General features: G+C 49.2%; 4 protein-coding genes across 6 annotated transcripts; 2 read left to right on the top strand and 2 right to left on the bottom strand.

Moving 5' to 3' along the window:
• Positions 1 to 383: 383 nt before the first annotated feature.
• LOC6524396 (probable V-type proton ATPase subunit D 2) lies at positions 384 to 1,963 on the bottom strand. The gene is made up of 4 exons (XM_039370258.1): positions 1,548 to 1,963; positions 1,365 to 1,482; positions 936 to 1,299; positions 384 to 876 (listed from the first exon to the last, which is right to left on the bottom strand). The coding sequence occupies exons 1-4, from the start codon at positions 1,586 to 1,588 to the stop codon at positions 650 to 652; spliced, it is 750 nt and encodes a 249-aa protein (XP_039226192.1). The 5' UTR covers positions 1,589 to 1,963; the 3' UTR covers positions 384 to 649.
• A 271-nt stretch (positions 1,964 to 2,234) lies between these two features.
• Positions 2,235 to 5,537, top strand: LOC6524395 (arylalkylamine N-acetyltransferase 1). Of its 2 annotated transcripts, none has more exons than XM_015190155.3 (3): positions 2,235 to 2,410; positions 4,422 to 5,290; positions 5,376 to 5,537. In XM_015190155.3, the coding sequence occupies exons 1-2, from the start codon at positions 2,306 to 2,308 to the stop codon at positions 5,151 to 5,153; spliced, it is 837 nt and encodes a 278-aa protein (XP_015045641.1). In that variant the 5' UTR covers positions 2,235 to 2,305; the 3' UTR covers positions 5,154 to 5,290; positions 5,376 to 5,537. The 2 variants fall into 2 exon arrangements, with proteins under 2 accessions (XP_015045641.1, XP_039226181.1); XM_039370247.2 differs by lacking the exon at positions 2,235 to 2,410 and adding an exon at positions 3,793 to 3,995 and having other exon boundaries at positions 4,442 to 5,290.
• Positions 3,723 to 6,822, bottom strand: LOC6524394 (protein GUCD1). Of its 2 annotated transcripts, none has more exons than XM_002100216.4 (4): positions 6,436 to 6,822; positions 6,103 to 6,371; positions 5,894 to 6,033; positions 3,723 to 5,824 (listed from the first exon to the last, which is right to left on the bottom strand). In XM_002100216.4, exons 1-4 carry the CDS (start codon positions 6,643 to 6,645, stop codon positions 5,721 to 5,723), a joined length of 723 nt encoding a protein of 240 aa, XP_002100252.1. In that variant the 5' UTR covers positions 6,646 to 6,822; the 3' UTR covers positions 3,723 to 5,720. The 2 variants fall into 2 exon arrangements, with proteins under 2 accessions (XP_002100252.1, XP_015045640.1); XM_015190154.3 differs by having other exon boundaries at positions 5,894 to 5,979; positions 6,436 to 6,818.
• A 489-nt stretch (positions 6,823 to 7,311) lies between these two features.
• Positions 7,312 to 9,522, top strand: LOC6524393 (protein will die slowly). Its single transcript, XM_002100215.3, has 3 exons — positions 7,312 to 7,892; positions 8,058 to 8,683; positions 8,752 to 9,522. The coding sequence occupies exons 1-3, from the start codon at positions 7,622 to 7,624 to the stop codon at positions 8,938 to 8,940; spliced, it is 1,086 nt and encodes a 361-aa protein (XP_002100251.1). The 5' UTR covers positions 7,312 to 7,621; the 3' UTR covers positions 8,941 to 9,522.
• The last annotated feature ends 130 nt before the right edge of the window (positions 9,523 to 9,652 follow it).

Raw genomic sequence — 9,652 nt, 5'->3', positions numbered from 1 at the left:
TTTCTTTATCTGGATTTGGGATATGGCATCGGATTCGAGATCCATTGGATGGGCACGTGCCGCTCGTGAATCTACCCCAAATTGGCATGGCTAAATTGACAATTTCAGCCTATAAGCAGCTTAATACGCTGCTTTGATGGGCCATCAAATGAATATTATGGAGCAGACACGACCATTGGCATACCCTACGTTTGCGTCTCCATTCGCATTCGGATCTGATGTGTACTAATTGCCATTCAACTTGCATATTGACTACCCACTTACAAACTATTGAATACTTTATAGACTTGGCTTATACTTGACATTTCAGCCGAACTAACTGCGTATACTTGATTTCACACACACACACAAAAACAGCTGACTGACAGTAGAAACCACAAACATAGCGTTCACAAAGGTTACGATTACGGATTGTATTTCCAAGAGCGACAAGTGGTCAACATCCGGATCACAACGAACGACAACAATAAACGAGAGGTGATCTTTTCGCGGGAAGTGAGGTAGCAAAGTTGAGTGATGATGATTGGTTGATGATTGGGCGGTAATGGGTCGTCAGGTGTAGCAGTGGGTGGATTGGTACATAGTGTGTGGGTGCCGTTCTGTGTGTGGAGTGGGGGGGAGTGTCATCAGAGTGTCATCGGAGTGGCGTCTAGAATAGCAGATCCTCGTCGCCGTCCTCGTCGAGGATGTTCTGCACCTCCTTCGTTTCGGCCACTTGGCCTAGACGCCGCTGTTCCTCCCGAATTTTATCGGATGCCTTGCGAGCCTCGCGCTTCTTGTCCTGAATCTTCTTCAGCCGGTAAAACTCCTCGCGCTCCAACTCGTCCAGCTCGCTGATGATGTACTCTATGGTGCGGTTGATGCGGGGTATGATCACTGGAATGGAAAGACACATCGTTATCATATCAATAGTGTATAGTTTATGGAACACCCACCGTGCTCGATGGCGTTGACTCGCCGGTTGGTGACCTTGATCACATCGTCGAGGGTCACAAACGAAGTCTGCAACGAGGCCAGCTCCACGAGCAGGCGCACGGCGCTCTGGTAGTTCTTCTTCAGCTTGGCCAGCTGCTGGCCACCACGTGCCAGGCCGGCCAGCTCATAGGTGTCCACGCCATCCGTGTACGGCTCGAATACGGGCAGCGTGACCCCGGCCACGTTGTCCTTCTTGGTGCGGATCTTGATCTGCGCCTTGGTCACGTTCTGCAGCACGATCTGGTTAATGTCGCCGGTGGTGAACTTGACCTCGGCCAAGGAGAAGGCCGCCTCCTTCATCACCTGGCCCATAAGGGTCTTGGTCTGGAAAAGGCGTAAGATATGAGGTTGGCAGGAGGGGAGAATGTGTATACGGTGCACGCTCTTACCTCAATGATCTTGCCCAGAATCAGACGGAAGCGCATCTGCAGGGCATCGGCCTTCTTCTTGAGCAAACCATGTCCCTTGGTGGCGCCGGCCAAACGCGACTTCATCAGCGTTTGTGCCCTACAATGGAAGTGGAGTGGTGGAAATTCTGGAGGAATGGCTTTCGGAAAGGATTAACTACTCACCCGCGGGAGGGGAAGATGGGCAGGCGATCTTTGGCTGCCATCGCAAAATCAAACAAAATATGCCACCCAAAAAAAAAAATGGAAAACAAAAAAAAAAGAAAAACACGAGAGTACAACACGCACCACGCCAACCAAGTACGAACTATAAATAACAACAACAAAATATTTACTAAATATACGCGACACTACGAAAATAAAATAGACGACAAAGTGGGAACTACAGCGGACAGCGGACTACAGCACGACAACAAACTGGGCCAGCGAATGAAGACTCATCGAGCGACCTGGCGAGAGAACTTTGGATGCCGATCTTGGGAAGCCATCGCATCGCATCGGATTGGATCGTTTTTGATGGGAGGGATGGGGGGATGGGTGCTGGTGACCATTTTGGGGGCTCGGGATTCGATTCGGGCCCCTCAGCTGTTCAGTTCCGGAACTGAACTAAAAAGCGAATGCCAGCGATGCCATTAAAAACTGTCAGTGGTAACAATTATTTAAGCCAATACGTGAACGAATTAATTATTGGTATGCATAAACGCATATTCATAAAAGCAAATTCATAAAAGCATAATATTCATATTCATAAACTAAACAATGAAAAGCAATAGTTTGCATGGCTGGTTGGATTGATCGTTTTCAATTCCCAACATGTCAACGATTTGACCGGCACTTGATAAACTTTTCAAATCAGATTTGTTCCCCCATTTCTATGAGATTTTCCAACCCACTCAAAATTCCAAGTGTGCACCATCACAAGCATGGATTTCAGGAGATTGACTCAACCCCTGGTACAAATTGCGCTTCCACAGATCCTGAAACACGCCGGATTTCAACGGAGTGCCACGGGGATTCCCCGTTTCAAGGTCAGTTAGTGATGCCCTCCCCTTCGATAGTCAATAGATATTAGAATATTGATGGTATTGACGATATTGGGGCCAATCATTGATGCCAATTGAATCTGATTGCCGTCAATAACGAGCGATAATAACGAGCATAGCTGCCACAGCCACACGCAGCTAAACGCACAGCGTCGTTGGGTCTGAAATACCTTTGTGCTCCGGTTCTCTGATTCTCCGGGTCTCTGTTCCTCCAGGTCTCTGTTTCTCCGGGTCTCTGTTCCTCCGGGTCTCTGTTCCTCCGGGTCTCTGATTCCCCGGGTCTCTCGATCTGCATTCACGACTACGCACTACACGTCCATCCGGAAGAGAGTCACGCAATTTAAATACGAGTCTTGTGGCTCGCTTTCAATGAACACACGTCGTGTTTTCGCCACTTTTGTGCAGTAAGAGAAAAATTAAGACAATTCAGAAAACAACTACTACCGAGCAGTTAAGTTTTGAGTTGAGAAGTAAAGTGCTCTCATCTCATGGGGAGCACAAGCAGCCAGTTTTTCTTTCAGTGCAATGCGGAGATGGCCACGTGTCCGCCCCAATTGGTCACCAGTGGCCACAATGGCGTCCAAATAGGGTTAACCATTAACCCAATGAGTATGGACATCAGGCAGCAAACGCGGCGAGGAAGGTCAGAGCAACAGTTGTCTAGCATATAGTTATATAGTTATATGCTATATACACCAGTTGAGTTATAGCTATTACATGATTACACGGTTACATGTGTCAATTCAAGACACTTCCCATCGCTTTCAAGTGCACAGCCCCCTTTTAAGCCTCTCATATGGCGCCATAAAAGCATTTGCATGTGAGCAGGATGTGCCCCTCACACCCAATGTAACCACGTCCTGCTCGTTGAGAGTAAAAATCTGTATATGAGTGCGGGTGCGACGAATCAACAGTTGGTGCGAATACGCACGCACGCACGCCCGCATTTTCCGGGGAAAATCGGAAAACGGGCAACGGGCGGGGAAAACTCTCGATTTTACTGTGGCACCCGCAGAAGTCACGACCAGGCAATCGCTCCTGTTGCTCCTGTCCAATGTTCCAGTGCTCCAATGCTCCAGTGTGTGTGCACGTTGCGTATACGCATGGCTGTCACTCGAAGGACCACCCCTCTCCCCTTTCCCCCCATCTCAGAGGACCACATTTTTCTCATGCTTCGGCAATGAGGCAAACACGAGGGCGTACACGCAGCGAAAAGGGGGAGTGCCTTCGAGTGCCTTGTGACCTACAAATAACTTTCGAATTACCATTGGATGGTAAAGAAAGCAACTTGCGTGTGTTCATCGTAACTTCAATTCTATTCGTTTCATCTAAAGAGTGTAGGTATTTTCTTGCAGTGCAGCAACGGGATGCTGTCGCTATCGCTTCGCCTGGTCGGCTGCTCCAGCTGCTCCAGTCGCATTTCGCATCCGAAAGCGCCCGCAAGTAGGTTACACATTTTTTCGCCGCCCAAGCAACTCAACTCAGCGAGGCAAACAAACAACACCGTCCACCAGTTCAGCCAGCTCAGCCAGCTCATCCAGATCCCAGATCATACAGCCAAAGGAACCGAGTAAGTGAATCTAACTGCCAAATCCAACGTGAAATCTGGTCTACCACAGATGACACCGCCTTTGTCACGCCATTTGGGATTAAATGGCCAGAAAGTAGGGGGCTGCTCCTGCGTGGAATCGGCGGGGAATCTGTGGGGGAATCTGCGAGCAGGCGTCGTTGGGGGCGGCTGGCGATGGGGGTGTGGCATCAGCACAAAAGCCAGCACACAGTGCAGTGGAAGCGAGCGAGAGGCAAGAGGTTGCGAGTTGAAAGGACAGCGACTAATTGAGTTATGGCCAAAGTGTTCCAACACATTCGAGTGCCATGTGTGTACCTAGACTTTTGCAAGTGAAAATGTTAAAAAATGTTAAAAAATAGTGTTTAATGTGCAATTGTATGCAAGCGTAGTTAATTAGATATACATTTTAATGGGCTTGGCCGCCAGAACTTCATTACAATCCGCAGATACAGCTATTCCAGCATGGAGTACAAAATGATTGGACCGGAGCACTGCGACCAGGTGCTGGAGCACCTGCGTCGCAACTTCTTCGCCGACGAGCCGCTGAACAAGGCCGCCGGTTTGTGCCAGAACGGCAGCAGTTGTGCCGCTCTGGAGTCGCACTGTGCCGAGGCCATACTGGACCGGATGAGCGTGATGGCTGTGGATGCGAAGGAGCAGGAGCAGGGAGTGTGCAAAGTAGTCGGCGTGGTCCTGAATGGCATCCTGAAGCCGGGCGACACGGCCAAAGCGCTGAGCAAGCTGGACACCAATGACGATGCGGGCTTTCGCAAGATCTTCGACTTGCTACACAGACACAATCTCAAGTACAATCTCTTCGAGCACTTCGACGTGGCGTGCATGTTCGATGTGCGCATCCTGTCGGTGGACTCCAGCTACCGTGGCCAGGGCATAGCCAACGAGCTGGTCAAGCGATCGGTGGCGGTGGCCAGGAAGAATGGCTTCCGCCTGCTAAAAGCCGATGCCACCGGCATCTTTTCGCAGAAGATATTCCGCTCGCATGGATTCGAGGTCTTCTCTGAGCAGCCGTACAGCAAGTACACGGATGTCGATGGCCGAGTGATCCTGCCCGTTGAGGCGCCCCACATCAAGATGCAGCAACTGTACAAGGCTATCTGCGGCGGCGCCGACCAGGATGAGAAGGAGCAGTCACGTTAAGGCGACGTCCGACTGGCTGCGATTTTTTTGGAACAATAATCTTATTTATTTTCTACATACATGCATCTTATTGCAACTTATTGGAATGTTTTTGTACTACAAATATGGAAATTAGTTTTGGGAGCGCTAAACAAAAAGTAAGCTAAGAACAATTCCTATTGTTCTCTATAAACTAACTAACTAAGTATTAAGTAATAACATTGGATTACTTTCCCCTGACAGTTTTTGCAGCGCCAGGTCAATGGAACGCCTCTAGAATGCGGACGCTGCCTGGCAAGTTTACATAGACGTGTGTGTAATTGTTATTCAATCGTTTTTTGTATGGGGACCAACTGCTAACTGCTAACAATACCTAAATAAAGTACACTGTTGTGCCAAAGTTAACCAAGCAACCACTCGTAAGTCGCATATACATGTACATGTACATGCTCTCCTCCTAAAGACCTAATATCACAAGCGCAGATTGCAATCCTCCTTTCTCATCATCACCTGGCAACCTGGCGACGGCAGGTACTCCTGTTCCTGTTCCACTTCCTGTTCCACGGTTAATTTTCTGGGTTAATCCATCTACTCCTTAGTGGCCTGCTTCTCGTATATGAAAATGATGTCCTCGTCGGTGCCGTAGGCGCGACGGGCAGTGTCCATGGAATCGATGAGGCAGCGACAAATGTCTATGGAACGCAGCCAAGAACGAAAATCAATGAAATTTCAGCCCAACACTGTGGTGGCTCCATACTTACGGCCATCGTGCACTTCGGGATTGTGGTAGAAGAGCTTCTGGGCGGCCATGTCGTAGCCGCAGAGCACCACATAGTGTCCGGCGTACCTTTTGGGTCCACGCAGGCGTGTATTTTGAACAATGCAAGGCAGGTGAAAACAGCTTTTCATTGGGGATTCATGGGGATTTAAGGTGGTTTTTGGGGATCGCTGGCGGAAAGGAGAAACTCACCCGAACTTTTCCAGGACATTGCGCTTGCACACCTCGCACGTAAGCAGCGAGGCGTTGGTCAGCAGGATGACGGGTCCGTGGCGGGCCAAATGGCGCAGTATGACCTCCATGTCCACGGTGCGCTGCTCCACGCGCAGTCCGTGTGCCCGGGCGTCCTTGAACTTGCGCGTCACCCGCCGTTCGTCCTTGTCGATGATCTTGGAGTAGTACGTGTGCTGCGCATAGTTCGGGTCAATGCCGAGCGTCTGGGTGAAGTACTCGTGGCGCACCTGCCCAATGAGACTGAGAGTGTTAGAAGAATGGCCAAATAAATGTGCGTCATGACATTCCCACCTGGTAGCGCATCAGCAGATAGCACAGGTCGATGGTCCAGGTGCTCGAGCCAAATCCCTCCTCGCCGCACACGGCCTCAAAGTTGCCAAGGAGCTGTTCCCGCTGCTGCGCCGACAGGATCATGATGATGCAGGACAGTCCGCAGTCCCAATTGTAGCGCTGCTGGTAGTGCGTCAAGTTGTAGTGCTTGCTCGGCGGCAGTCCGTTCATCCTGGCCAGCAGCTTGGCTTCTGGTGCTTCTCGGGTCCTTGGCTCCGTGTGCTGCGTGTGCTCCGTGTGCTCCTGTGCCCGCGGCTGCGCTCCTTTGATCCTGGCGTTCAATTGGAAACTGAGGAACTGGGGAATGTTTTGGTTTGACAGCCAATTGTAACGCTGGGCAGTGTGACCAGCTGGCAGCTATCTGCGAAATACCAACTACCATCACGCCTGGCAATTGGAAAGCACTCCAAGTGGAATTTTGAAACAATTGCCGGTTATTTTATTATTATATATATTTTTATTATATCAAAATTGTAAATATATTCTTACAATTACCTCCAAATAGTTTCGAAATAGTCGAGCTAGTGAATAGAAATACATGACTAATTATTTAAATTTGAAAAACAACTGTACGCGAAACTCCGTAAATTATGTGATCAACCGATCTGGCAACGTCGAGCGAGCTGCATGAAATTAGGCATTGATGATGTGCCGATGCATTCCCTGCCAGTTTTTTAGCGGGAAGCTGCAAAGTTACACACTAAAATCATCCCCTAATGCCGAAAACAGGGTAAATCTACCTAAAAAGAGCAATTAGCGCATTATATATCAATATTCCACCACCGCTGTGGCAATCCGTTGCTTGTGCGCAACGGTCACACTGACGCTGGGCACTTTGTATTTATTAGTGTGGCCGTAATCATTATTATTTTCACGTGTGGCACGCAAACGAGTCAAAAAACCAAGCGCCTACTTAAATAAACAAACCGCACGGCCAGCAGAGAGCACCCGGTGACCACCGGGAACGGGAGAAGCTGCACACAAACCGACAGCCACACGAATTTTACCCGCTAATTGGCGGCGTTCCCTTAGCCGGAACAACAAGAAGAAGAAGCACGTGTGCGGCGTGCCACACAAAAAAAAAACGAAAATAAACAAGTAAGAAGGCCAGGCCAAAAAGAATAACGAGAATCCACATCCGGAGGACATGGTGCCCATCGGAGCCGTGCACGGCGGCCATCCCGGCGTAGTGCATCCCCCGCCGCAACCACTGCCCACGGCGCCCAGTGGCCCGAATACGCTGCAACCGAACTCGGTGGGCCAGCCGGGGGCTACCACCTCCTCGAACAGCAGCGCCTCCAACAAGAGCTCGCTCTCCGTCAAGCCCAACTACACGCTCAAGTTCACCCTGGCCGGACACACCAAGGCGGTGTCGGCGGTCAAGTTTAGTCCGAACGGCGAATGGCTGGCCAGCTCCTGTAAGTACATCCTTGGCAAACAATTCTACGTGGGGAGGCAGTATTGCCTACGTATGGCATTGCAACTGGGTGGATGGTGGCACAGTTAAGGGGAATTGTGGTGTATATGTTTAACTAAGTTTTCATTTATTTATTTATATATGACTATGTATTTGTATCCCACAGCCGCTGATAAACTCATCAAAATCTGGGGCGCCTACGATGGCAAGTTCGAGAAGACCATTTCGGGCCACAAGCTGGGCATCAGCGATGTGGCCTGGAGCTCAGACTCGCGACTCCTAGTGAGCGGCAGCGATGACAAGACGCTCAAGGTCTGGGAGCTGAGCACCGGGAAGAGCCTGAAGACCCTAAAGGGTCACAGCAACTATGTGTTCTGCTGCAACTTCAATCCGCAGTCCAATCTGATCGTCTCCGGCAGCTTCGATGAGAGCGTTCGCATTTGGGATGTGCGCACTGGCAAGTGTCTGAAGACGCTACCCGCCCATTCCGATCCCGTTTCGGCGGTTCATTTCAATCGGGATGGCTCGCTGATTGTGAGCAGCAGTTACGACGGCCTCTGTCGCATTTGGGACACGGCCAGTGGGCAGTGCTTGAAGACACTGATCGACGACGACAATCCGCCCGTCAGCTTTGTCAAGTTCTCGCCCAACGGCAAGTACATCTTGGCCGCCACGCTGGATAACACGCTCAAGTTGTGGGACTACTCAAAGGGCAAGTGCCTGAAGACGTACACGGGTCACAAGAACGAGAAGTACTGCATATTCGCCAACTTCTCGGTGACGGGAGGAAAGGTGAGCCATTTTAGTTCTATATCACACATATTTCATTTAACTTAAATGCATACTATCTCCCATTTCAGTGGATCGTGAGTGGCAGCGAGGACAACATGGTGTACATCTGGAATCTGCAGAGCAAGGAGGTGGTGCAAAAGCTGCAGGGACACACCGACACCGTGCTGTGCACCGCCTGCCATCCCACGGAGAACATCATTGCGTCCGCGGCGCTCGAGAACGACAAGACCATCAAGCTGTGGAAGTCGGACACATAGAGTGGCTGGTATCCAGCTGGAGGATGGGCGGATAGGGAGGAGCAGCAGCTTTGGCTGCCACCACACATACATTTCTTGGATAATATTATTTTAAAGCAAACCGCCTAATCGTAATTGTAACACACCCCCTTTTTTTTTTGTACGCCTAATTTAAAAAAGGAACTCTAAAATTCTACGTTTAAATCACACTTTAAACCTCACATTCTACGGCAAAAACGGAAAAATCACAAACGAAAAAAAAAAAAAAAAAAAAAAAGGAGAAAACAAAAAAATTAATGTATAAATATTTATTAGCCCATTTGTATTGGCCACCATGCAAGCGAGAATATTCCCCCCAAAAAATGTTTGTAACCTTTGACACAGCCACACAAAACCCACAAAACTTATGATGATCTTTCGGTGACGAGAAAACTAAATTTAAGCAACACAAAACATACAGGTGCTGGGGCCAAAATCCCAGCGCCAGAAAGAATATATATAAAATACGAAATGTAAATTTTGAATAAAAGAAAGCACGTACTCAGCGGCGCCCAAGTGTCCTTTCAACTTGAGCGCTTTTCGAGGCGAGTCACTTAATTGTAATAATTGCATTATTTTCTTTTGTCTTTCGGCTATTGAATCAGTGGACAGTGGAATAATACTTAACGTTTCCAAAATTATTTCCTTTCAAATTCTGGCGCCCCTTGGAGTGTGAACCTATATTGAATGAGAT

This window comes from Drosophila yakuba, chromosome X (genome assembly GCF_016746365.2).
Source record: "Drosophila yakuba strain Tai18E2 chromosome X, Prin_Dyak_Tai18E2_2.1, whole genome shotgun sequence".
Taxonomy (NCBI): Eukaryota; Metazoa; Arthropoda; class Insecta; order Diptera; family Drosophilidae; genus Drosophila; species Drosophila yakuba.
This window is presented reverse-complemented; position numbering and strand designations above follow the sequence as displayed.

What these genes read in the sequence shown, in the direction of transcription:
- LOC6524396 (XM_039370258.1), bottom strand. Translation starts at nt 1,588, where the DNA reads ATGGCAGCCAAAGATCGCCTGCCCATCTTCCCCTCCCGCGG. An exon ending in CCCATCTTCCCCTCCCGCGG is followed by an intron (nt 1,483 to 1,547) that starts GTGAGTAGTTAA and finishes CTTCCATTGTAG; the next exon opens with GGCACAAACGCTGATGAAGT. An exon ending in AGTCAACGCCATCGAGCACG is followed by an intron (nt 877 to 935) that starts GTGGGTGTTCCA and finishes TTTCCATTCCAG; the next exon opens with TGATCATACCCCGCATCAAC.
- LOC6524395 (XM_039370247.2), top strand. Translation starts at nt 3,793, where the DNA reads ATGCTGTCGCTATCGCTTCGCCTGGTCGGCTGCTCCAGCTGCTCCAGT. An exon ending in CATACAGCCAAAGGAACCGA is followed by an intron (nt 3,996 to 4,441) that starts GTAAGTGAATCT and finishes TACAATCCGCAG; the next exon opens with ATACAGCTATTCCAGCATGG.
- LOC6524394 (XM_002100216.4), bottom strand. Translation starts at nt 6,645, where the DNA reads ATGAACGGACTGCCGCCGAGCAAGCACTACAACTTGACGCACTACCAG. An exon ending in ATCTGCTGATGCGCTACCAG is followed by an intron (nt 6,372 to 6,435) that starts GTGGGAATGTCA and finishes CTCATTGGGCAG; the next exon opens with GTGCGCCACGAGTACTTCAC. An exon ending in TCCCGAAGTGCACGATGGCC is followed by an intron (nt 5,825 to 5,893) that starts GTAAGTATGGAG and finishes TGCGTTCCATAG; the next exon opens with ACATTTGTCGCTGCCTCATC.
- LOC6524393 (XM_002100215.3), top strand. Translation starts at nt 7,622, where the DNA reads ATGGTGCCCATCGGAGCCGTGCACGGCGGCCATCCCGGCGTAGTGCAT. An exon ending in CGAATGGCTGGCCAGCTCCT is followed by an intron (nt 7,893 to 8,057) that starts GTAAGTACATCC and finishes TGTATCCCACAG; the next exon opens with CCGCTGATAAACTCATCAAA. An exon ending in TCTCGGTGACGGGAGGAAAG is followed by an intron (nt 8,684 to 8,751) that starts GTGAGCCATTTT and finishes CTCCCATTTCAG; the next exon opens with TGGATCGTGAGTGGCAGCGA.